Source organism: Ptychodera flava, chromosome 8 (genome assembly GCF_041260155.1).
Source record: "Ptychodera flava strain L36383 chromosome 8, AS_Pfla_20210202, whole genome shotgun sequence".
Taxonomy (NCBI): Eukaryota; Metazoa; Hemichordata; class Enteropneusta; family Ptychoderidae; genus Ptychodera; species Ptychodera flava.
This window is the reverse complement of record NC_091935.1, coordinates 6,063,695-6,091,336: the sequence shown is the minus strand read 5'-3', so window position 1 is coordinate 6,091,336 and position 27,642 is coordinate 6,063,695. Positions and strand designations below refer to the sequence as shown.

At 37.8% G+C, this 27,642-nt stretch overlaps 2 protein-coding genes across 3 annotated transcripts; both read right to left on the bottom strand.

The window, feature by feature from the left end:
- Window positions 1-1,661: 1,661 nt before the first annotated feature.
- On the bottom strand, window positions 1,662-12,773 carry LOC139138290 (uncharacterized). Its single transcript, XM_070706604.1, has 6 exons — window positions 12,659-12,773; window positions 6,886-7,192; window positions 6,076-6,149; window positions 4,825-5,049; window positions 4,167-4,263; window positions 1,662-2,962 (listed from the first exon to the last, which is right to left on the bottom strand). Exons 1-6 carry the CDS (start codon window positions 12,711-12,713, stop codon window positions 2,866-2,868), a joined length of 855 nt encoding a protein of 284 aa, XP_070562705.1. The 5' UTR covers window positions 12,714-12,773; the 3' UTR covers window positions 1,662-2,865.
- Window positions 12,774-17,698: 4,925 nt separating this feature from the next.
- On the bottom strand, window positions 17,699-24,291 carry LOC139138289 (uncharacterized). 2 transcript variants are annotated; one of them, XM_070706602.1, is made up of 6 exons: window positions 24,084-24,291; window positions 20,905-21,211; window positions 20,272-20,345; window positions 19,900-20,097; window positions 19,651-19,747; window positions 17,699-19,221 (listed from the first exon to the last, which is right to left on the bottom strand). In XM_070706602.1, exons 1-6 carry the CDS (start codon window positions 24,142-24,144, stop codon window positions 19,095-19,097), a joined length of 864 nt encoding a protein of 287 aa, XP_070562703.1. In that variant the 5' UTR covers window positions 24,145-24,291; the 3' UTR covers window positions 17,699-19,094. The 2 variants fall into 2 exon arrangements, with proteins under 2 accessions (XP_070562703.1, XP_070562704.1); XM_070706603.1 differs by lacking the exon at window positions 24,084-24,291 and adding an exon at window positions 22,511-22,629.
- Between the last annotated feature and the right edge of the window lie 3,351 nt (window positions 24,292-27,642).

Sequence of the window (27,642 nt, the reverse complement as noted above, 5' to 3'; positions counted from 1 at the left end):
TGATTAATTCGGCGATCACTGAAGTGCTACTTTCACATACTGAAAATCGTATCCCAGCGAAGAATCTCATAACAAAATTTCAAATAACTTTCATGTCATGTCTGATCAACTTTGGGATCTATACTTGATTTGAGAAAGGAGTGGTTTAAAGGGAAATTAATAGTTGTAACTTTTGACGATTTATCCCAATGTTTCTAATATTTAATGTCAACCATAGTTACTTCCGCCCCGCAAAGCATGCTGGGATACACATTGTTGTCAACTCAGGTTGTATTAGTATAGACTGCGTTAGTGTTTATAAGTGAATTTAAATCCGGACTGAAATTCAATGTACACAATAGCGGTACACTCCACAGGTATGTGTTAACATCAGCCGAATAGTGGATGTTTCGACATCCCTTGGGGAGAAGAACGAGAACTGGCGGTTCGCCGGGAAAAATCATGAATTGTATCGTGACAACCAGAGTCCTCCCACACAAACCTTGCAAAACAGTGGGTTTGTCTAATACAAGCGAAAACAGCACAGATTCTTTGCGGGATAGGGGTGCTAATAAATAACTCGCGTTATTTTTTTCAATTTTCAGTCAATTTCACACGGAATGTCATCAATAGCTGGTATAATATGCACAGCCGTTTTCCATTTTCATTCGCCGTTGGGCCATTTCCAAAGTAAACACAGATCAGCTGCCAGGGGTGATGTAATAAGATATAAAATTGTTTTAATCAGTTAAGTGCAAATTGACAGTCGTGTTAACCTCGGCAAGGACAATACCCCATGTTGTTGAAACAATGACGTTAAAAGTATTCAATTAAATCAGCCAAAATTGTGTTTGTCGGTTATAATTGCCTGGATTCCCGCTTGCCATTGCATCATAAAACGGCTACAAGAGTCGAGTCCAGTCACACAAGTTTCACGTCTTCATCACGGCAGTTTTTTGAACACCCATGATGCTAGCAGCATGTCCGATCCTCGGAGTTATTCCTGAATGGTATTGATGAAAACTGGATACAAAGGAAATCCAGCGACTTTCCTTCTTTAAGTACAAATTCAATTTGATGTGCTCATAATTGCATTTCAAATTTTGATGCGCCGATAACTGCATTTTAAGTTTTGAATAATTTCACTGTAAATTTTGAGGCTCAAAGTCAACACACTTTAACGGCTATGATATGAAAAGGAAAATTCGCTGAATGCACTCACACCCAATACACCAGCTTTCGTGTGCTTTTCCTATCGGACGTTCATTGCACCCATACACTACAAGCTTCAGAGTAAATTAGAAGGGCAAAATGTACAGAGTGATGGAAGATTGTGAATGAAAGAGCTAAAAAGTAAGATAAAACGAGGCAAGCATTGCAAAAGAGAGCTATGCATGCACTTGGAATATAGCCACGCCAGATGCAGGAAAGATTTTTTGTAAGAATCTAAAATCCGCGACGAATCAAATAGGGAGCACAAGCTCAGTAGACATTAAATGAATGTGATTATGGCAGTTTTGAATTGCTTTCCTTTTAAAGGTCTGATGGCAGAGTTTGTAAAGTTGCTTTTCTGTAACACCGACAGGTTCCCCTGCTAAATCAACGACTTGTGATATACTTGTTATCATGGACCCTACAAAACAAGCATTTTATCCTTCACAGGAAGACACCAAGATACAAAGTTAAATATCAAAATAATTTATTGAACAGTATACCTAAGTTAAAGCATCTATACAAAATATTGTTACTGATATCAAGAAAGAAGGCTTTGCCGTGATTATCGATACAATTACAGTTGTCTTTAGAAAAAGACATTGAATATCTGAAATTTACAACAGATATTACGTATTGACACATTTTCAACTCGGTTCACATTTATTGCAGTCGACTTGTTGAGACAAAGTCGTGTTTCGATCATATAAAGCGAATCGGATACTCATAAAACTAAGATAACAGAGAGTTTACATTCAGGACTGCAAAAGGGAATCCATGTTCATTCTTTAATTACATATCGTACATCTTATATAACGTATTACACATGGATCAGCAAAAGGAATTGCCTTTTATTCGTTTTCTCAATCAATTGAAAAGGTAACAAACAAAGGCAATTGTAATTTCACAAATACACATGTCACGCGGAACAACATTACAAATCAGGGTTACTATTGGTGCACAAATTCTTGCATTGTATCATCTATTCGTGAGAAAAATATCCATTAATGGACTAAGACCCAAATTAATGAAAACTTTTTTAAAAATGAAAAATGCATCGTCTAACAGCTAAATCGTTTCGGCAACAAACAAGGAAAAATCACTCAAAGTTTATCTTTCACAGAAAAGCACTGAAACAACTTGAGTGATCTGCTTTCCTGATGAATTTCTCAGAACATTTAGAAATTTCCATAGGAAAATTCGATATCTGCAAATTAAGTCGGTATAATTCGAGATTTGTTGCGTTTGTCTCGTTATTTTCCCCTGAGATTGTTTCTAAAACAATCCCGCTGATTAGCACTGGTCTGGTTCCTAGGGATGTTGGTTTTTTGTGATTGTCAAATTAATCGTGATAAATTAAAAAGCTAGTGCGACAATGACTGTAAACAGTTGCATATGAAATGTCACGCTTCCTACAAGAGTTTAAATTCTGTGTAGATGTTGTCGCGTATTCATGTCCTGAGGCCACAAGCATAAGCTAATTTAATCTATATGGTGGTAGCACAGTGTCATTTGCTGCGTCGATTTCTTCTTGTTTTGTCGACAAAGGTATGATATATAGTTCAGAACATCATCAGCGCTGAGTGGTCGTCCCTCACAAATTTCCGTAGGGGCCATCCTTAACTATAGGCTAAACACACGTATATGAGGTACATTCTTGCACCCGCGGACAAACTAGCCGTGGTGGTACTTGATATCCAAGGTATCCTCTGCCGAGGTTTGATGATTAATGAGATCTTGGTAGCGATGCTTGTCGTTTATGCGTCGATGACTACCGGGGAGATAAAAACAGAGAAACCGGTATCGAGTAAAAAACCGCTCTTTCACCCTTGAGAAAATATCTGAACTCTGTTCGTAAATGGTTGAACCACTTTGATACCAGAGCAGGAAACTGTTCCCACAGCAATTTTTTTGTTTTCTCAATTAAAGTAATGCTTTGTGTTTTAACAGAAGCGAAGCGGCATTTTTAACGCCACCTTCTAAAAGGCAGACGATTGTTTTGCAAGCGTTCGCCATCTGTCGATCAAAGTTATCCACTAAATGCATATTCTACTTCTCAAGATATCTATTTCAGTTGATTAAACATTCTGGGAGTACGTCATTTCGATTTGTTCACAAACACGATTGGAACTAGCTTTGGATAATTGGATAGTGAAGTAATGTCGGTTTAATCTGCAAATGTAAGTTTTCTTTGTAAGTTTTCTTTTCAAGTTATACACTTGTTTCATGAGTAATTTGTAATATCGCAACATTCAGTTATAGGGCACCTAACATTTTTGAGAAATTTGCGAACAATATGAAGTTAGTTCCAATCGCGTTACAGTCTAAACAAATATCACTACTATATTTTTCAGGTTACGTTTTCAGTAAGTTGGCCATTTTATATTCTCAGATAATCGATTTCAGAAGAATATATCTTTAGGCATCATTGAAAATTTTACGAATTTAGAAAAAAAAAGGCTTTTCATCAGTGACCGCATCACCGTAGGCTATCGGCGTAATACTGAATAACTGGATAATTTGTCAAAACCTTGACCAACAGCGAAACTGTACCAGCCACTTTTCAGCTTGTGAATTGTTGCATCAATACCTTCTGGTTATGTATCTTGTAATGTATCTGATGAGTGGGACATCTTGTCAATCAATCGAGGAATGCCAGCGCTGGCAGGGCTAGCAGCACCAGAGACCAATGGAGCTGCGGTTTCACTGCACCGTAGCTAATGTTCTCTGAACGCCCCCTGAAGGCAAAGTTGGTATTTTATCACACAGCAGGGATAAATAGGTTTCCTCGTTTGAACAGCGATAGTATCTTAAATCGAAGTACCCCTCTGCAAATATCAAATGGTTTACCGAAAATATCTAAAATCCTGGTAATCTATTATATCTTACCAATTTTGAGTTAATATTGTTTGAGTTAATGCATTAATCTCAACAGCTCTTGCCTTACCAAATTGACAAATTCTTATAATACTTACATTTTCTTCCAAACAAACTGGTAGACGACCACAACCACACCGACTAATACGATGAAGTTGATCACAGATAGTACCAATAACATGACTACTGCTCTCTCTTGTGAAATGAATAGATAGAAATAATTATCATGTGGTTTACAACTTGTCAGTCCCGCCGAAAAATCTGTCGGGGCATTTTAAAATTTGTCTCGAATCTTGCCATCGCTTTCGCTAGGATTGTAAACCCGACGGCTTGATTCAAGAAACTGTGGATTCGGCGTTCTGTTCGGGTCAGTTCGTGTGATTCGTCCGTCCGGAAACATTATTCGGGCGTCATTTCACTGCTTTTGATAAAACTTGAGACAGAGAAGTACTGAGGCATACACGTGCCTGCTAATTTGTTTTGCGATATGATACAACGAGGCTTAAACCGCAGCCGTATTGTTTTAGCTTGCCTGGAGCCCTAACTCGGGCATCATTGAACCAATAATGATGGAACGTTATGATGGAAACCATAAAGTGAAGGACATCTTGAGGCTCCGACCAGTAAAGTGGCAGTCATAAAAAGTAGGTGCAAAACATGCAGTGCTTTATAGTGCTTGTCTAAATTTCTGTGAAACGCAGCATATGGTGCGCATGTGATGCCAATTTTTGTATAGATGATTGATTGTACACATACCTATGAAAGAGATTTTCAAACAGCTCTCTTCTGGTTGAGCATATTTTTCAGCTTCTGGCTTGCCCGTGTTTTCAGCTTCTGGCTTGCCCGTGCTTTGGCTTCCATCAAGAGTCGGTGCTGACGTTTGTATCTTCGAAACAGCTATGATATCAACAAGTGACATTGCTGTGCTCACTACCGATGACGTCATCACAGAAGGCGTCGCTGTTGTGTCTGCTGTATCACCTGTTTCAAAGGGGCAAGAAACCAAAGCTCAAGTGAAATTATTGCTCCATCACCACAACATGTCCCCGAGCGCATTTTAACACAGAACAATAATTTCGTGCCACGTAATTGTGATAAGTAGAAAGGTCTATCAACACGTTACACAGCGATTTAATTAGTTTGCTTAACGGCTCTACAATCTGTAACTTTTGTATATTTCAAAATCTATCCTCTGTTCGTAAATTACCATATATTGTTCTACTCACAAAAGTTATTTCGAAGTGCCTACTCTGTACATACACGTGTAATGTCCGACGTTTATTGTTGATAACTGATTCATAACATTTTGTCAACAATAACATTGAACACGATTGGAACTAATTTGGGATAATTGGATGATGAAGTAATGCCGATTTAATTTACAAATGTAATCTCATCTGCTTTTCTTTTTACATTACAGACTTGTTTTTATGAGTAATTTGTATTATTGCAACATGCAACTATCTGGCACCTAACACTTTTGAGAAATTTAAAAAATATGAAAATCCAATTATCTCAAATTAGTTCCAATTGTGTTCGTATGGTCTTGGTAATGCCAGTACTTCATATTTCAACACGCTTTGAGGAGAAGGAAACACTATATTTTTTTTCATTGAGCAAAACAAGGCAAATCTTATTAAAAGTTACTGCTATTAACCCATGAATGCTGAAATGGGAAAATTAGCGTAATTTTGTAGTGTCCGTGGCCGGCTTGTAGAATCAGCGCAAAGCCTCATGGTCTTTCAAATATGCAAATTTAAATACTTTCAAATATCAAAATTTAATCACTTTCAAATGTGCAACTTGAAACGCTTATTTTTTTCCAAATACGCAAGTTATATCACTCATTGTAATCAAATATGAAAATTTAATCACCTGTCTTTCAAATACCTAAGTTTAACACTAATCCTCTTCAATATGCAAATTTGATCACTCACCGATTTCCAAATACACAAGTTGAATCACTCATTGTTTTTCAAAAACTTAAATTTTATCACTGTGTCTTACCTGTGTACTCACAAATGTATCCGTTCTCTTGGCAACAGCTCTCATCATCCCATAGAAAATCGTCCTTTTCAGACCTGTGGTGTATAGACGATTTCAAATGTTTTTTTAATGTCAGATTCTCTGTTTTGAAAAAAAAATCCCTTGATTTTTCACAATCAAGTATGACCTGCGCCATTGTCGATAAATCAATGGGTTCATACATAGATATTAAAATCACGAAACAGTGAATCAACTATGGTTACTCGACTCCACACATGTATTTTCACTTTGTTATTGCAACTTCAGAATTTCGAAACGCTTATAACTTTAACTGTAGAAATACTTAACTTTTAATTTCCAGCAGCGTACGATCAACAGACACTGACAATTTCTTTTCAAAGTCAATTCATTGTTTCTTGATGAAATAATTTCCTTGCTAAATTTTCATTCGAAAAAGAAAATCACCTGTCAGTCTTGTGATACGGGCAGTTGTGTGGAGAATAGAAACTGCGCACAAATTCTAAGTTCGCTATGAGACATTTAGGTCCGGAAATTTGAATTTTTTAGCATGGAAAAATTTGACTGTGTCAACCTTTTGTTGGTATTTGCACCTATAATATAATGTTGTTGTTTTGAATAGCGACGGACTGTAGGCAGTGAACATTACGAGGCTATAGCGCCCGAGATTGTAGGCCATCTGGGAAGTTCCGGTCAGTTTGATGGGAATCTATGTGTCCACCATAATTGTGGTCGTTTGCACCAATTTATGATTTGTAAGAACCAAGTCAAAACACGATCCACAGTCAAAATTTTGACAATATATCAAAGTACCATAATTTTGCGCAGTCCTGGTTACCGCCACATCTTCCAACACCGTGGTCGTTCGGTTCACCTTCCGCCCAGTTTTGGTACGAGATCGGTGTCCCATCGTACGACGTCCAGTGACCCTCCTTGGCGACGTCGCGGGCATCGAACCAGAAGTCTACATCGTGGTGGCCCTCGGCGATTATCAATGACCTCAACTTGGCGTGCGTCACGCTGTCCAGTATGGACGCTAGTCTGCCACCGTTCTCCAGACATGCAATCACTGCGCCTTCCCATGTTTTGCATTCAGTGTGTAATTCATATCGCTTGGTCGCTATTGGCAGAGAATAAAAAAACAAGGAAGTCATCATTAGTGAAGGTCTTGGACCAGGGGAATTGCTGTTAATTTTTTTTTGCTGATTTTTCTGTAACCCCACCTCTCCCTGCCATCTTAAGAAAAAGGTGTTGGAGGGGGTCCCCTGAAATGGAATTTTACAAATATAGAGAAGTGATGGCACTTTCATACGTAACCTTAACATCAACAATTGCACGGGAAATTTCCAAACTTTGTCTTTGGGTAATGAGTTAAACTTGTAACTTAACCTTCACCCATTGGATGAAAGATTGCATGGACAGTCACCTGACTTGATAACAAAATAGAGTATTTACAAAAGATACATACTTCAAATCGGTACAAATATATACATCTTCGAAGCAGTTCCAAGACACCATGTGTAAAACAAAATAGAAGCGGAAAACACTGTTCAAAACTTGCATAAGATTTCAAAATAAAGAAGTAGGCGCAACGTTTAATATTTTCAGAACATTTCCGCATACCAACGAGCTGTGATTGAAACTTTCAGAATTTTGATGGTCAGGGTTTTTTACTATTGATCTCATAATTAAATTTCCACCACCTTCGTTGGTATCATCTCAGTCATCCTTTTGATCACATCCTTTATCTACTAACACGGCCAATATTTTTACCGTCACCATGACACTTCCCGTCATCTCACCATCGTTATCGTCATCATACTTCCTATCATGCTCACAACCATCGTCCTCACTGCCATCATTATACATCCTATCGTCATCACCGCCCTTATTGCCATCATTACATATCCTATGGTCATCACACTATCCTCACTATCATCACAATACATCCTATCATCATCATCATCATCATCATCATCATCATCATCATCATACATCCTATCATCATCATCATCATCATCATCATCATCATCATCATCATCCTTAAAATCACTATCCTGAATGTCATCATTACACATGTTCTGACCATCAGTATCCTTACGATCATCCTTACTGTCATCGTACCCGTTCTGACACCGTCATCATCCTCACCATCATCATCATTTACAGTCGTCATTACATCCTTACTGTCTCATCCTTACTGTCATCATTACCTACTCTGCCAGTATCACCATCTTTAACATCAGCATCCTCACTGCCATCACTACACAATGCTATCATTATCACCGTCCCTAAAATCACCAAGCTTACAGCCATCATTACGTCATCATCCTTACTGTCATGTGAGTGTGATTTCCAATACCGTGTTAGAAATATAATACTTACGCTGAAGCAAAGTACCTATGGAGGGACTGTGGCTGAAGTTTCCCTTCAACTGTTAAGCTTACACTTACAAGTGTATATTTAGTCAACTCATACATGTTCTTGAAGCTCCGAAAAAAGTACACAAATTATTTCAACCTTCCGCTCAAGTTGCGGGGCGACAAGTTCGACTACTATCGAAAGGTATGTGTTTGGTCCCGATTTTATTTTCTTCCCAAGTGTGTCACTATACACCACCACAGCTCACAGGCGTACGGAACGTTTCCTAGATCGTCGTCGGATGGGAAGTGACTGACACTGCACTGTGAGGCCGAAGGCCGAACCTCGGTACTGTATAAGAATAATTTTTTGAGGTAGATGCTTTATTTCATTAGTTTCGGGCCACCGGTCGATATTTCCGTGACACACCTTGTATTCTTATACAGTACCGAGGTTCGGCCTTCGGCCTCACAGTGCAGTGTCAGTCACTTCCCACCCGACGACGATCTAGGAAACGTTCCGTACGCCTGTAGGTTATATGGGCTGATGTATATATTACTTTACGATGGGAAAGGAATTTCAGAGTGAATAATTATATCCTGGGATGGAAACACATGCCTTTGAAAATCGTTGACCTTTTACAATTTTGTAGGATTCATAATTATGACTTTCGTGTACATTTTGCAAATGACTGATATTCTAACGCCGACAAGAGTCAAACTATGAAGTGAAGAATTAACACAAGGGCACATAGGGACGCCACTTTATATATTATTACATGCCTCTCTTACACAATTTTCATTAAGAATATATAGGTTGATTGGCAAATTATAATCAAATGCTTTATTTCCACCTTAGACGAAAATCCGTTAAAAATGGAACGATTTTCATCATCGAATGGCGCATGATATATTTAAACTACTGTTATGCGGTTTATCAATTTTTTTTCAGCAAAATTTCGGAAAACCGGATTTTCTATGCAAAACATGAAATTTCAACATTTTTACATCAAAAAGTTGTCAAGTTGAAAATAGTTCCGGATCACTTTCAGTCCAATGATGACTATGCGGCCTGCGACGTCATCGACGAGTTACCATTGAATCCTATGGAGCGCGCGACGTTCGATATACGAGGCATGTAATAAAACCGCTGTTTGAACATCGTAATCTACTGAAGTGTGACGTAGAAACGAGAAAGTTAAACGCATCTTTATCAAAGCATAAAGCCACAACGGCTAGATTCTGGACTAAAGTGGGGAGAGGAGTTGTTTCATAGCTTTTGTTCTTTTGTATGTTGGTCTAACTCTGCAAAGACGCTTTTTGTGATGAGAAGTCGATGGGCGCATTCAACTAGTTTTCTTCAATCTTCGAACGACCTTTATCGACTACAACGGCTATTGTCGGGGGCACTACATGTATGTGAAGGCTTGTGTTGAATTTCAGCGGCATCGCTCTAAGTGTTACTTATACGTTGTAAAACAAGATTTTTTCTGTGGTCAAACTGCTCAAATGCCACAATATTTTTTAACGTGTCTCAACGAAGAAACGGCGAGTTGTCTTCTATGACATTTTATCATACTAGTGTCGTTGTATAAATACATGTGTGTGTCCAGTGCTAACTGTTCACGTATTCATGCCTGCCGTCAGTAATCAGACAAAACAAACGGGGGAATAATGACTTCCAAAAGTAGGCGTCTGATTCGACCATATACCCTGGAGCAATACGCCAGATGGTTTGATCCGTCTTACAGTAGTTAAGCGTACCGAATACGGCTAAAAAGAATATCCGAGGATATTATTAAAACATTGGAAGAAACAGATGCCGTTGAATGATTTTTAAAACCATTCTCGAGATTTATAGCTTTTAGTTTTCCTACACATTTCGGAAAAGATGATGTCACACGGCTGACAAGCATTAAACGAAAGTGATGACTACAAAGATGTGATGCAACGAAGTTTGAACATCATTCTACTAGAATGACTGCGAATCCAGAAAATTCAACTTTTTTGAGGAAACTGCCATAGCTAGGTTATAGGCTGAAATAATTCGGGAAGTTGTTTTAGAAGCTCTGTGTAATCGTAACTCTCTGTTAAAACGCTTTAGGTGAAAAGAAATCAATGGGTGTTCAAACAACCTCCGTTGACTTCAAGATTGTGGTTGGGTAGAGTCTGACTCTTGAAATATTGAGTAAAGAGTCGGCTTGACACAAATTTGACACAGAGAAGGAATTAGAACTGATGATGACTAGCAGCCGGAGCAAGCAGACATGAACTCGAATTGTATTACGCTTGTTACGACTATCGAGGTACAACGTGGTCGGTCGGTGTCATTTCTTTCAACTAATTATCCTGCGACCTCTTGGGAAAACGTTTTAGTTCTGGCGCGAATAAACAGATAACGGTGCACTCACTGCGACTATGGTACCTACTGAAAAATAAAGCAACAACGAAACTCGCATCTTTTAATTTATAAACTGAGGAGTACTGTTGTTGAATTGCTCCAACCTATTTTGTTTCGAATAAAAGTCGTAGGGTAATTTGACGTGCTCACAAGTCAGTGAGGGTACCAAGTTACCGTCTAAATAGTACAGTGTACATGTGTAATTGAAGACAAGCGCGCCGATTACTTGGACGGGATATTTCCTACCTGAGTGAACTCTACCCGACTAACTGCTTCAGCGTTAACATTAATTGTTCAATCGAAATAAGTTCTTTTCTCATTAATTGCAATTCTTCTCCCCTTTCTTACGTAATCTACGATTACTTTGCAGGTGCTTCGCGTTGCATTCTCAGCCGCACATCGTTTTTTGTTAAAGAAAGAATTTCTTTATTTAAATAACGGTCTCGCGTTACAACCTCAGAATGTTATGAAACATTACGCGGTATCAACCTGGACAAAAACTTGTCGTAATAGGCGCAACAAACTAATTTTAACACTATTGTGACGTCGAAAGAATGCTGTACGGAAACAGCTTTTCAGACACTGGTCTAACAGTACATTTCAGGTTGTGCTTATCTACTTGAACCATTGGTGCAAACCAAGTTTTCATCGTCTTGTTTTAATAGAAATCGAAAATTCATTTTCCCGTAGAGTTTACGCAAGTATAGTGGCTATTTTTAATAACAAATATCGGGTGGTAAATTTTACGTATTTTTATCTCTAACCTCAAACATCGCACGGTAATCCTCGATTTTTATTATTCTCGATCAGAAGGAAATGTTCTGATCGGAGGCGCACATTGCGTATTATACGTCATCCGTAGATGCAGTCACTGAAATAGTAATACCGTTGATAAGTAAAAGAAAAGTTGTGAGAGATCATAATGCTCCAATTTTTAAAAAAGTTAATGAAGGAAACACCCAAAAAACGACATCTCCAAACCAGATTGATGCTATTTGGGGAGTCTTCATTGTCTACCGGGGAGGGAGGTAAAGAATCACCTTGTAGAAAATTTGCCAGTGTGTAGAGTCACCTTTAAAAACACGACTTTGGAGAAGGTTATTCATGTAGAAGCCAATTTTATGGTATTAATCTAAACTATCTGTGTGACATGTCTTGAGACAGTAAAATACAAAATAAATTGTGAGTCTACATTTTTATTCATAATACAATGATGCACACACACACACACACACACACACACACACACACACACACACACACACATATATATATATATATATATATATATATATATATATATATATATATCCTATAGTTGTAGAACTATAGCTGAGATAGCTTTGACAAGAGGAGAATGGACGTGTTGAAGGGTCACATTTAGAAGCACCAGATATATAAATCGCCCCCGCTAAACAACGCCTACAACGCCTCGTAATTGCTGGAGACTCCCTTAGCTGCGATTAAAGTTTTGATTGTGCCTTGAAACTCCCATTGCAGCTATATGCTCGCTACTATTTTCACCGGTATAAACTTTTAATTCACAATAATATCCCCTTTCTTGTTTGTAAGAGTCACAGTAATATTCGGTGGCTTGCCAACGGTTGTGAGAAAATATGCGCTCCTCCTTGTACTAAATCAACGATGAATGGAGTTTAACGCGACCGGCTTGTCAAGGTTTTCTTTACAGTCAACGGACAATGTATGAAATTCGTGAGCTTACGAAATCATGCTCGCTTAAAAAACCTGGATTCATAACTTTAAAGTTGTAACACCCTCGAATATTGATTTTCGTACATGTATAATGGCTTATAAATGTACTTACCTCGGCAAGTGATGATCGAGACGACGAAAACAATTAGAGCCAGGCCACACTGCATTGTTGCGTTTGGGACGGTTTAGTGATCGTGAACGATAGTGAAATTTTCTACACCCACATCCAATTACACTCATTTGCATGAGCCAAGCCCTCTTGAACACGTAAGCCTCGCTGAAAATTAAAAGCGTCCTCTGGCGTATCTCCGCTATCACATGCATATATACAGACTCGTACATAGGGTAATATTTGTTTAATTGAAAGCACGTAAATTTTCATTATTGGCATCCCATATTGACTATCTAATGTTCAAGTTTATTTTGTTGTTGCATTGTTATCCTCAGGATATGTTCAGCCATCCTGAAATAACAAAGACATGCGTTTTTGAACTGTGCTAGGTTCTGGTCCCAGTGGTCTGGTTTAAGGTAGAATGCGCCTGGGGGACAGATACTAGGACTGTCAAACGTTGGCCTACCATTTGAGGGCGCTCATTTTGAAGATTATGGAAAACTAAAGTTTCCACGGGCATGCATTTTTTGTGAAAATCGAAAATTTTCATTTCCCATTCGGAGTTAACACAGGTATGGCGGCAATTTTGAATGTCATGTCAAATAAACTTATAAACTTATCAGTAATTCGTTTCCATAGTACCAGCATTTGTGATGTGACCCCTTGTTTATTCCTGATTATGAAAGAGACTGGTTTAAAGCTCCATAGGCTGCATCTTTTTGCTATTTTTTCAGGACTTTTGTTTTGTGGTTTCCCTACACTTTCTGCATTGAACCCCTTAACTGTAATTTAATGCGAAATATTTAGCATATCAACACAACCTATGTGAGTATAATCTACATTGTTATTGTTGAAAATTGTATTCAAGTCCGGACTAGAATTCATTTTAAACAATAAACAATGATCACTACACACATACAAGCTGTGTTGACAAAAAAGAATACTCGAAATTTCAGCATGACAAACGGATCAGGGTCAGACACGGTAGTTGATATACAGAAGCAGAATACTGAAAAACTTGCCACGAGTTACAGCTTATGTCCCTTTAATGAAGAAAGTTTGAGCTAAAGTTTTAGCATTTCGGTTTCGAGGCGCGAACTATCTTAATTCTTGCAATCCCAGACAATCTTCATTGAAGGTCACTTCGTACAATTTTTTTTATGCCCTGCATGGGTTTAATAGAAGCAGCCAATTCTTACAGATATCCTTAAACTATGAATGGGCGCACTCAAGCTTAAAACGATTAAAGCTCGATTAATAGAAAGTTTCGATGTATTTTAAAATACCTTTGTTCTGTTTACAAAATGAGTGTTTTTGTTCTGCTACCAAAATCACGTCACAATTAATGTAATGACCCTTGTCATTGCTGGCCAGTAAATTCAAGTCCATATTTGGATTGATTCGTCAACAATACCAGTGCAAATTGAACACAAGGCGTTGTGTGTGTTTGCGAGGTGAATACGCAGTATTCCAACATAACAAAGAACACGATTTGAACAAATTTTGGATAATTGGATGGTGAAGTAATGTCGGTTTAATCAGCAAATGTAAGCTCATCTGCTTTTCTTTTTAAGTTAAACACTTGTTTTTATGAGTAATACACTTGTAATATTGCAACATTCAGCCTATCGGGCACCTAACACTTTTGAGAAATTTGAAAAATATGAAGATCCAATTCTCCAAAATTAGTTCCAATCGCGTTAAAGGAACAAAAATAACGGAATGCGCTAGTTTTCTGCCTCAAAAATGATGAAAACATTTTGTCAAAAGTTACAAACACGGTACCGGCAGTTTGGTACTATATCGACTTTATGAACAAAATGTTGAGAGAGTTGCAGTAATGAACGGCGAACAGACATTTCATTGAATTCAAATCGATAACGTTCTCATTTCTCAAAGAAGCTTGAATTCAGGAAATAGTGTTTTATCTGAGGGCGCTACCAAAAACCAAATTGTTCTTATTTTGTCGTCGCTTTACGTCGAGAAGTGATACATTCCGTCACAGACACAAGTTCATTTTTACAACAGTTGTTGAAGAAGTTCATTTCAAAATCAAACGAAGACTTCAGTTGTATCTTCTTAAAATTTGCTCACTGCTGTCATGATGTGTGACTGAAAGCGTGATTTTATGCGATCAGCGGTATATTTGATGGATAAACAGCAAGAAAAAGAGAGAGTAACTTCGGTCTACTTTTTGAATTGCACCGCTGAGGGAGCTGTTCTCAGACTAAAAAGCTTGCATGGGACATTTTTACCTAGAAACATTCAGTGAACCGACCTTATGTTACAATATCTTCAACGACTCCAAATGTGTAGAATGATCATTCAAAGGAAATTTGGAAGATCAGTAAGAGGCCCATACATGTCTTTGTACGTTATGTTATATACCAAACATCAACATACTTAACTCTATTGAGTTTCCAGTGACATTATTACCCATGCACACATTGGTCTGAAAAAATGTGAAATGAAAACCCTGCTAACTGTATCTTTTAGCATTATTTTTTATGATTTTATTTTCAAACTTAAATGTGTTTCTGGAAATATACTAATCTAGGTGTGTATACACTTATTATTAACTACCAGCTTGGAATGTACATGCAGTTTTGAACAAGATAAAGATTATACTGCGATTATAGTAAATGTTTGCCCAAACATTAAATCGCAGCCCCATGTGAAAAAGCAAAAACCGTCGATCCTGTGCATATCTGCACTGAAAGCTTCACATAAACTGCACGGAGTAGTCCAATGTAATGCACGGGGTGAATGTTTTCAACTGTGACATTGTATGTTCTGTTTCCTTTGTAATATTACAAATGTTTGACTGTTAAAATTTGAATTCCCTTGTCAAATGTTTCACAAAGGAATGGTCTCCTAATGCAGTAAAAGCCCATATCCCTTCAGCGGGTAGAATTCAGAGAAAAACCAGGACAGAATAGGAAGATAATTTGAGGTCAACAAATTTCAAGAGTTACAGCTAGTGGGGCTTTAATGTCAAAACTCGGAAAAGTAGAACCTCTAACAATGATGGTACGTTGCAGTTCAATGATTTCTTGAACCTTTATGAGTCTCACCTTTGCACTTGTATTGTTCTACACTGTTTGCAATTATTTATCGAGCAATCAAACATGATTTAAGGTAGTATATGCTCCTTGAAAGCGAAAAACTTAAATTTTGCTCAATCCTACCTAGGTGAAACTTTCAACCATTCTCTTGCCAACTCAAGAATAAAAATTCGGGGTCACCTTGTAAAGTTTGGTACTAGAGAGACAAATTACCTTAGACGGACATTTGAAATTCAATATGGCTGCCATCCATGCGTTAACTTTAGGGAGTATTTTTTTCGTTTTTCGAAAAACTAAGACGGGTAAAGTCTTTCGTACCACAAAAGATGAGCCACCACAAGTGGTAGATCAGAAAAGTATTGTAAAAATTTGAGAGACCGAATATCTGTCCCTGAGGCGCATTCTACCTTAAAGGCTTACTTTTGAACGCAATGGTCGGTCAATTTCCTATTTTAGAGAATGCAAACGGAAGGCAGACCTAACAATCTCTTTCAGAATCCATTCAGTATTCGTTAAATCGGGCAATTTAAGTCACTCACAACAGTTTTGATTGCATACATTTACAATGACCGTCAACTTTAACAACGTGCCTATCGCGCAACACAAGGACTTTCACAGTAAAAAAACACACCATATTCTTAAGTCTGTAGACAAATAAAACGATATGGCGACATTTCTATTTGTTTAAAGTAGAGAACAGGTGCTCGAATAGTTCACTGTACAGCAATGTAAAACGTAGTCTAACGTCCAGTTCCCTGCCGCCCCTTTCTACCGCTGGCGGCGCTGTGCGGTAGAAAGCGGGCAGCATCATCCGCTCGCACAGGTTCTTACATCCAGCTGCCCGGACAAGAGACCCTGGCAGGCGAAGATGAGGGGGACAGGAAACCAGACTCCGTAAAACGTTTTATGTGCATACCACATTAGACACCTCATGCGCCCTTGAAGTGATCTAGGTCAAACTGTTACGTCACCTGTAGTGTGGAAATCTGATGGTGGAGTCACCTTTGAAATCTTGTGCAATGGGCTCAACCTCATAGACACACTTTTATAACGCACCCTTCAGACCCTACAGCAAGATAAACTGTTAGGCATAGGAATATCAACGACAGATGGTGAATACTTTTCTTCCACGAGGACGAGCGCCACCTAGTGTTATCTTGGAACAAATATAAAGACGGCGATATTACAGGATAATCAAATTATAACATTATCATATTTAACGCCATTTACTCTTATATTGCTGTCAGTTGCATCTTGTATACATCGAAATGTCAATATACTGGAATCTGAAAATACAAAAAATGACAGGAAACCAAAATATTTTCAAGTCCCTCCCTTATACACAGAGCAAAACTTTCAAGTTCCCCCTCTACTACCCTTCTGAATTTCTCCAGGCCCCCTCCCACCATTATTTGTGAACGCAGCCTTACCACTGTACACAACATGGTGAATTTGGAAAAGTATCATTTACACAGTTCACAGTCGCTGTTGCTAAATTCGATGAAACTGTGCCATGTCCGTGTTGTGGACGTTTTAGGCCTACCACACTCAATGCAGGTAGCGAGCACAATGCAGGGAGCTTACGAGAAAGGGGGCACAAAACAACCGGGTTTTAGGGGGCCTGAACAATTTCAGGGGGCGAGAAAATTCAGAGAGAGAGAGAGAGAGAGAGAGAGAGAGAGAGAGAGAGAGAGAGAGAGAGAGAGATAAATTTACACATCATGCTTGCAGGAGCTACTACTTTGTTTTTGGAGGGGATGGGCCTAAAACTCTTTCTTGCCACGGGGGGGGGGGCTGTCCTGAAAATTTTGGCTAACGTTGTTGGGGCTGCAAAAATAAATTGATCAAATATTTCCTCTTCTTGTCCTCGCCGCTAATTTTGCTCGTTCCCTTACCTCTGAACTTTATTCCATTAATCATTAAAGTTCACAATGTCCAGTTTGTAAATCTGTTGAAATGAAATCAGGAACAGAAGTTAATTTACATATTCTTTTTTTTTATTTGTAATAAATAACAAATGCAGTACCACAAACTCCCTGAAAATACATTTGCTTTAGGTCGGCGGAATAAGTTTCCTTTTAAAGAACGTCATATAACGCGTCATAAATAACGCTGAATTTGTCATTTTACGCAAAATTAGAGGCCGCAAAATATACTTCTCAAGTCTTGTCTTTTCTTGCTCGAAGTCTATTCCAAATCTACAAACCATTTTCAGTAAAGTTGACAAAAAACGTTATATCATGTTTTGTTTAATGTCGCACATTTCATAGAAAGTGGGGAAATCAGAAAGTTAATTGGTTGTCGTTGAAAAACTGTCAAATGAACTTTTAATGACATTCAACAGCGTATCTTATTCTAAATATTGATCAGAAATAAAATTTGCTCAAAACAGATTGTGTAAAAATGACATCTTACTTTACGGTGTCTTTGTGGGTAAGACCTGCAGAAAAAACCTCGTTCAGTTGGTTTGAAATTTGGTGTTCAGGTTGTAAGGGGATGTTGTTATTCAAGTTCATGTTACCTATGGTATGCTCAGTAACTTTGTGTTAACATTATATGGGACGTTGTGATCATTCTTTGGCAACATTTTTTTGTAGTTTCATACGAATGTCTCACGAGGGTTATTCAGATTAATGTCAAATGCGTATTGGGATAGATATTCGGACTCTCAAAATTTTCAATACTTGTCTGGTCTACCGCTTGCGGAGTCTCATTTGCAGTTTTTTGGATTAAGAAAACTTTTCACCTTCTTAATTTTTCGATAATTTGTCTTCATGGGGTTTATACAGGGATGGAGGCCATTTTAATGTTAAATAGCGGTAGATGTCAGGTAACTTGATTTTCCAGTACCAACCGTTGCACGGCGACCCCTTTAATATCTTTATTCTTGATTTGGTGAGAGTATGGTTGAAATTTTCATTCAGGAAAGTTTGTGCAAAGGTTTAGGTCTTTGAGTTTACTACCTCTAAGACGATAAGACAATAGAATAGTATTTCCCAGATATTTTTATGATGTGATTTTCTTCCTAAAGTGCTTCTCTGATCGTCTTTATGTTGGCTCTTTAAATTCATATTAATATTCCAATGCAGACCTACATGTTCAGTTACTGCAAAACATAATACTAAAGTTAAGCAATACATTTTTATAATCTAATAATACGTGTAATATTGTGCCAACTAGTGATACGCTTGATTATTTTGGGTCATTGTGCAAAAATTAAAAAAATGTGACCTACAGAATGAAAAGCTCACGTATCAAATATGATCACAAAATAGCTGCATGCTTATCAGGTATTTGCATATGAGAGAATTGCAAGTACGCTATGTTTCCATCCCGTCAGGTGGGATAAAAACGTTGGCAAATCTTGCGTATCAGCTCCATCTGTCCTCGGCAGAACTTTCTCTGATGTCATTTCGTATCCGTGTTAATTTAATTTCACTCATGCTGTGCTGATTCACCAGATCTTGATAACGAGGCTCACTGATTATGCATCGGTTGCTAAGAGAAAAAAACAGGACATTTTGTATTTAGGGAGCCGTCATTACTTACGGCAGGGGTCAGAAGAATTTGAGGGGATGTTTCTCGAAAAATGGTGGAAAGGAAGGGGAGTTATGCAAAAAGTGATATCAAAATGGGGGTTATACAAAAACATTTACATGTGAGTGGTGTAAAAAGTATCGCCAAATCGTGCTATTTTAAGGTCATGTATTCACTGCTTTACAACTGCCTGTCATCAAACATAGATACTGGTACATATGACACAGTTGCTACACACACCATGTCTGGCTTCAAACTGTCCTTGTATTTCCTTGCAGTGCTGTACTTGCCTTTGTTGCATTTCACTACTGGAGGATACTGGGTGAGTTTATATAGATGCAGATTTAGAGTTTATAAACTTAAAAACATGAGTGACTTGTGAGTACTCACACTTTCTTCCAGACAAACTGGTAGACGACCATAACCACAACGACTAGTACGATGAAATTTATCACAGATAGCGCCAATAATAGGACCACTGCCCTCTCTTGTTGAATGAACAGAAAAAAGGCAATTTTATTTTAGTCGTTCGTGCAGCTTCACAGAATTCATAAATTCGATGGTTCCATCACTCTTTCCTCACCAAAAGTATTCTATAGTGATAAAAGAGATATTTCGATAAATTTAATTGTCATTTACCAATGAAAGAAGTTTCCAAATTGCTCTCTGGTTGCGTATTCTTTGCAGCTTCTGGTTTCCCCGTTCTCCGATTTCCGCTAAGGGTTGATGAAGATGTTTGCTGCTTGGAGAATGTCGTCTTTCCTTCCTGGGAAACGGACTTGCTAACTTCTAATGACGTCACTGTGGGAGGCATCGATGTAGAATTCATTCCTTCATCTGTCCAAAATAACCCAAAAAAAGCCTTCGAAGTCGATCGGACAGAACAATTTTGATATAAAAAGTCCACTCAAACAATGAAGCGAACATGGTTGATTTCGGCATTTAATTCTATGGCCGGTGTTACCTAAAATAAAAGTTCGAAAATTAGTAACAACGGAAAATTTGTCTCACCTGTGTATTCGCAAATGTATCCGTTCTCTTGGCAGCAGCTCTCGTCGTCCCACAGAAAATTATCTCTTTTAGACCTAAAGAATATGGTAATTTCATCAAACACCTTTAGGATTATTCAGGAAGCATATTTCGGCAAATCGGTTACTTTGCATCCTTCAAAAATGATCCGGCCACTGTGAGTCGTTTCCGAAGCCGTATTTCAGTTTTGTTACTATGACAAATTTCCGATACGTTAATGAAAAACTACTTAACCTAAACGCTCTATTTTAACGTCTTCAAGTTGGACTAAAACTCCACTGGACTTTACATTGAACGAGTCTCTTTCGGCCAAATCATTGTTCTTGAGCAAATTAAAAATGAAGGAGTTGTCTGTCGGTTGTGTTGCTGATGAATGCTCTTAAAAGACTGTTTTCGGTCAAAGAATTGACAAGTTCAATGATAACAGGGATTACCAGCAGACATTAAATAGAGAAAAGCGAGAATATGATCCGGTTTAGTCTGCACTTGATATTTGCGGTTATATATTTGGCGTAATAGGTTTCCGAAAATGAATTTTATGCTATAAGGAAACGATTATGAAAATCGAAATTATTCCCCCTTCCCGTTGAGTTTGACGAAGTACTAGTACTGTACCAGAGTTTTGCACAGTCCTGGTTACCGCCACATCTTCCGTCACCGTAATTGTTCGGTTCCCCTTCCGCCCAATTGTGATACGACATTCGTGTCCCGTCGAACAACGACCAATCACCCTCCGCTGAGATATCATGGGCATCGAACCAAAAATCGATGTGGCCGAAGCCTCGTTCGGTTATTAACGAGACCAACTGGGAGTGTGTGACGTCATCTGGTATGGACGCTAACCTGCCACCTCTCTTCCCGCACATCGAGCTAGCGCCGCGCCATGTCTGGCAGTCAGGGTTTACCTCATATCGCTTGTCGGCTGTTTGGGTAGAATAAGAAAGTGAGTCACGCCAGCTATCCCAACATCACGTGAAGTTCACTGTCATGGCCACCGTGCCCTCTCCATACATCGTCTTGGAACTTCTTGCCTAACCTTTAAAAACTTGGTGACACCTCCCCCCCCTATTTCCAAATCAATTGTGTTGTGGTGCCTGGCAGCATTACTGTGGTGGGCAATCCTAATTTATTACACTTTAAGCTGCCAGAAACAAAGAACATGATCATGCAACAGTTCAGCAAGTTAGTGAAAGAAGAAAGGAAAGATGAAAGCCGTGAGGGAAAAAGGATGGTGGGCTGAGATAAGTTCTCCTAAAAACCGCCTGGGTGACAGTCAAGCCAAAATAGGAATGATGGGCATCGATAAAACCATTCTTCATTCTCTATCCTTTAACTAAGATTAGAGTATCTAAATTTATCCATTATGACTCTCGACCAAGAAATGTTTACTAAAGAATGTCATAAAATTTTGAAAAACAAGGTAGATTTAAAACCAAAGTAGCAACATCATTTTAATTTTTCCCATGATTCAAGTGCTCTGCAGTAGCATTAGAACTGCTCTTATATATATATATATATATATATATATATATATATATATATATATATATATATATATATATATATATATATATATATATGTGTGTGTGTGTGTGTGTGTATATATACATACATACATACATACATACATACATACATACATACATACATACATACATACATACATATATATATATATATATATATATATATGTATACATATATATATATATATATATATATATATATATATATATATATATATATATATATATATATATATATATATATATATATATATATATATATATATATATATAGAGGGGTCACCCTGTATTCGAAAGTTGGGATGGCGTCAACTTTTTGTTTTTTCCATAGGCGGGGAGGGTGTTGTCAACTTTTTGTTATTTTCATGGGCGGGGAGGGTGTTCAGCCACTTTTTGATGCCCGCCCCAAATCCACCACCCCCGGCCGAAAAAAACAGACCAGTCCCTTTAAAGGAAGTTACTTAACCTTTATGAGACGATGAAACCGTCACATTAAAACAAAGTGGGTGGAGGGACTTTGATTAAAACCTCCTTAAACCGACGAACATGGCAGGGCTGAGTTAACTCTGTCAATTCTCTTCAACAACATCCGCATCATCATTACGCCTGTAGTCTAAAATGTAGTCTAAAATCTTGCGACGGTCTCATACTCTGAATTGCATGGTTATCAAGCAAGAGCCCTAACATTTACTTACCTTGACATATAGCCACGGCGACCATGAAAAATACAATTAAACTACATTCAAATCGCATTTTACCATTGGGGACGCAGTAGATAGCTGCAGCTAGATCGAACAGGCGTCATTAACACAAGTCAATTTTTAAATCAATTATTCATTACTCGTGAATAAATAAGCTAACAATAGACAGACGATGAGGCTTTGAAGTATACGTACAAATTACCGCCAAAAGGTGCAGAAATATGGATTGCCACGCCTTCTAAATTGAACGAAAACGTCGTGGAAATGTACACTGTGGGGTGTCCAAAAGTAATCTTAAAAGATCTACTTCGAGCCCCTGTTGCAAAATTTTTAAAATCAATTTTTACAGCTTGAAGATTAAGTATGCTAATTGGTATTCAAATTTAGAACACAATCGATAAATGATCTCCCAGAATAAGTTAGGAGTTGACGTGTCCTCCGAATGAAAACAGTCGGACCGTTTGGGACTACTTTTGTTTTTCGAAGAGCTTCCAAAGTAGTGTCTGTACGCCGAATGTAATAATTTTACACTTTCTCTGGTCTGAAGCGCTGTGCTGGACAACAAAATTGAAGTGATTTGTATATATGCGTTACGGTTCATCATTCAGCTGCAAACTTTATAACGAATATATGCTGAAAAACAACTCAAGAATAGCTCCAAACATAAAACGTTTATTACACCTGGCGATCTCGTTGGATCGTTTTGCAGAGTAAATCAAAGTAGATATGTAGTTAATTGTCTTTGTATTATGTTTTGAATGCAAATCGTTGGCAGTTGTCCTATGGAAAGCCTCAAATATGAAAAGAATTGTAACAAAATTGTCGCCTGGCAACCATGTTTGATATTGTCATCGCTAAAGGAGCATATCACGATTTATTGTTTTGTACGAAGATTGAAGGGAATTGAATGAAGTGTTATTATTTCTAAAGCTGACAATGAAAATTTTCTACAACATACTTAATGCTGGTAGTTTGCACTTTGTAGGTCGTTTTACCCTTGGAAGGGCATGCATATTTGCACTGCGGTTTTGACTAATCACCCTGTTTCGCCTCTTGAAGATTCTACGACCAAGGAAATGTCGATAAAAATTAGATTTGTGACCCCTGTGTTTGACTACAGCAAAACTTTTGACCAAAACACCAATACCTATCATTCTGTAGAAAAATGAGTTTTTCATTCATAAGTATTGCATTGTATAAAATAGGAGCACATCATATTCACATGACATCAGGTTCTAAATGGGTGTAACGTAAATTTTTCACCATATTTATAAATGTTTCATATTTCAAGCATGAGTAAGGCCTTTGCAACTGTTGACACTAATACGTACTGCAGGGCATGGCATCGTGAAACGCACAGTTTTAACATCTACATCAACTGAGAAAGTATCCTATGAACTACTTCATAGCCACTTCATCGTGGCTCGCCAAAGTGGCACCGTCAGAAGTGGAATATAAACTCCCTCGGTTCCCCGAGCAATGGTAACTTCTACCGCATTCACATCACTGATGTTAAGATTGGTAGGAAACTAAACCAGAGCTATACGAAGACAGTTTACATACGTACCTTGGCAAATGGTGACAGATATGGACAAGACGAAAACAATAGAAGTGAGTTCAGTCCTCATGGTTTCGACCGGAAAACACTGGAATCTCTCAGGATGGCTATGAAATTTACAACGTATTTGTAAATCACAGTAACTCCGACGTCAAGCTTAAGGAGAGGGCGCGAACATCCAATATAGTACGTATAATTATTATCACACACGTCGGATAAGTTTTCAAAACTCCACCTTTCGACATTTGAACTTTCGATTGACTTCTCTGCTGCAGTGATAACCTTTGAGGTATAGTTTACATCCGGGAATTGGAAGAAACCCACTACAATAATCCGAAACGCAAGAGTGAGCTTTAGAGTTACTCCAAAAGACTTGTCAGTGAAAGTATACTCAGTATAGCCATGATATTCCATGCCTGGTGCTCATCAGAACAGTCGTCACTGATTAAAACTTCGCGGATTAAAACTGGTCGCATTTAATAAGTTTAATACAGTTTGAAGAAAAAATTGTAAGTTTGTGTAGCAAAATATTCTACCTAAACATTCTCATCTACCGGCCAAGTATATTCCAACCACTGGAGAAGCGGACAGCGAATATCAGTAAGAAATGAAAGATGGAGAATATCAATTTGCCCGGCCGAAAGTGATGGAGTTAATTCAGAACACCCACCATAAAATGACTTCAAGGCATGATGTGCTTGTCGTCTGATGACGCTCTCGAAATTATCGGACAGTTCTACCAGGCGAGCATTGAATCACAGCAATCTAGAGATAATCGTGATTCCATTCTGGATCCAATTGACTTTTACATTTATCGAAGGCATTTAAAATCATCTTTAACACGATGAAATTCAATATCTGTGTACATTGACCTTAAGCAGTAAAACAGTTGTAAATCACAACATATTGTCTTTATTATTTGAAAACGGTTTTTCCTGTGATATGATAAAGAACACAAAAACTAATCCTAAGAAAAGTAAGATGAGTGAAACATATTGAAATTATATTAAATGTGAGGTAAAGAGACTATGAATTCTAATGAATAGGCCAATGGTTAAATACCTGGCTCTATTTTCATGCAATTAAGGTGAAAAGCACCTCGGGGACAGACATTCGGACTCTCAAACTTTTACAGTTCTCTTCTGATATACCACATGTGGGAGCTCATTTTAAAGCTCTTGGTGAAAGAAAACTTTTCACCGGCTTAGTTTTTCGAAATTCAAAAATTTTGATTTTTCTCCATAGAGTTAACACAGGGATGGCGGCTATTTTGAACTTCTAATATCGGTAAATCTTGGGCAATTTGTTCTCTAGTACCAAAATTTGCACGGTGACCCCCTATTTTTTTCTTGATTTTGAAAGAGAATGATTGAAAGATTCCTTGAGGAAAGTTAGAGCAAAAGTTTAAGTCTTTCACTTTCGAGGTGCATATTACCTTAAGTGTATTACTGAGAAATATGATCATATTCTCGAACACATTAGTCCACCTGGATGAGTAACCTCGTGCTATCTTTGAACTTTCTGTCCGAAGGCAGCAGTCACAGGATTGTTAACTATAAAGTGAAAAGGAAAATAGATCCTTCTGCCGTTTGGTTTGTTATTACTCCTTACATATCACTCCATTGTCATGATTGGCTGAAAGTCACGTGGCATGCTGTGAAAAAGTGATAAAACATGGTTAAGAAGACTCTTGCTCTCTCGATGTGAAGTTTAGTTTAGTTATAAGTCCCTGTGCTATGCCACATGTACTGTGCTATCCCTCATAAGTATAAATGTACTAATTATCATAACATATGATTGTCGGACACAATGACATGATTGCCAATAATTAATGCCTAATTCGCTTTTGGGAAAACAACGAGCTTTCGTCAAAACATGAATGACATGATATTGAAAAATTGTTGGGCTTTGACTCAGCTTTACTTCAGCGAATTGTTTCAAACGATTTAAAATCAAATGGAAAACACAGGCTGACAAAGTGTAATATAAATATGTACACACCTAGAACAATTGGTAGACACAACATCAGAAAGTATGTTTCAGATACAATTCATAGGGGTCACTAGTTCATTCCTTTTGTTCAAAAATATTGTTTAAGAATGTATACACCTCGAAAGTGAAAAACTTGAACTTTTGCTCAACTTTTCTCAACAAAATTTTCAACAATTCTCGTACCAAATCAATAATAGAAAATAAGGGGTCTCCGTGCAAAGTTTGGTTCTAAACAAGCATGCGCAGATTACCCACCATTAACCGCTATTTGAAATTCAAAACGGCCGCCAACCTTATCTTAAAGGGATACATTCGTCGGAACTGCGCTTAAAGGTCGTATGGGACCCATACGGCCAATGTAAACACTGTACCCAAGCTACGATGGTGATTGATGAAAGTTAAAACATGTCTGTCATAATCTACATCGTATAATTTAAATGTAGCAGCCATGATGATGAGGTGCATCTAGATATTGCGCACGAAATACATTGTTTGTAAACAAGAAACCCGCACAGGCGCAGTTCCGACGACTGTTTCCCTTTAATTCTATGGGGAAAAATAAAATTTGCGATTTTTGAAAAACTAAGAAGGTGAAAATCTTTCTTAATCCAAGAGCTTTAAAATGACCCCTCGCATGTGGTAGATCAGAAAAGAATTGTAGAGAAATTAGAGTCTGACCCCGATGCGAATTCTACCGTAAAAGCTCGCGACATCCAGAACAATCTCATCAAGCAAGGAAGCAAACCATGTACAATCTATACCAACACCCTAAAAACATGACCCTGTGCCACGTCACATAAATATAGTCTGACATTGGTTACACTTATCAGTGAGTCACTAAAAAAAATCAAAGTAAGTTTTGCCTACCTTGCAATTTAGAATATGGTTAATTTTCATGCCATGGTTGTATTAGCGTGATATTAATCTCCATACCGTTAATAAAAGCATATAGAATTAATCACTAAAGTCTCATTTTGAACAAACCTTTATGCGGAATACCACGGCTTTCTGAGCCTTATGAAGTTTTTGTAGATTTATGCGAATACATCGGCATCTGTTCTCGCTAACGTCGTATTCATATTGGTGTGCCTTCATCAACAAAAGACGTGGAAGGTCAGTATCATCCTAGTAACAGGTAAAAAACCAAAAGGATTATTACAAATATCGATTCGACTGCGCATCTTGAGGGATTTCAGTGAAATGTTTAATCATTGTAAGTTTCAACTAATACAAATCACAAAAAATTGTGTTTTATGTGGTCGGAATATGGAAACTGATGTACACAATTCTAAAGATTGAAACAAACTTCGTTTGAGAGTTTTCAAAACTGCACATTATGTAGGATTGCTCAAGAATGAGCAAAAAGCTATAACTCTATACCATATACCTGAATATTCATTAAAAGTTGTTGCTACATTACATTCTTTTGACAGGTTTCAAAACTGCTTTTTTAAAATTATGCAAAAAATTCGCACTTTAGAATCGTACTTCTTGTATTTACGTCTACTCTCCTGACCTGAAAGTTCGACGTTTTTGAGTCGGGTAGAGCGTGAAATGTAATAATTGTGATACAGCT

Coding starts and splice junctions, on each gene's coding strand:
- LOC139138290 (XM_070706604.1), bottom strand. CDS start 12,713: ATGCAGTGTGGCCTGGCTCTAATTGTTTTCGTCGTCTCGATCATCACT. Junction 7,193..12,658: donor CTCGATCATCACTTGCCGAG/GTAAGTACATTT, acceptor CTCTGCCAATAG/CGACCAAGCGATATGAATTA. Junction 5,050..6,075: donor ATACATTTGTGAGTACACAG/GTAAGACACAGT, acceptor CCTTTGAAACAG/GTGATACAGCAGACACAACA.
- LOC139138289 (XM_070706602.1), bottom strand. CDS start 24,144: ATGAGGACTGAACTCACTTCTATTGTTTTCGTCTTGTCCATATCTGTC. Junction 21,212..24,083: donor ATCTGTCACCATTTGCCAAG/GTACGTATGTAA, acceptor CTACCCAAACAG/CCGACAAGCGATATGAGGTA. Junction 19,222..19,650: donor CAGTTTGTCTGGAAGAAAGT/GTGAGTACTCAC, acceptor TTTTTCTCTTAG/CAACCGATGCATAATCAGTG.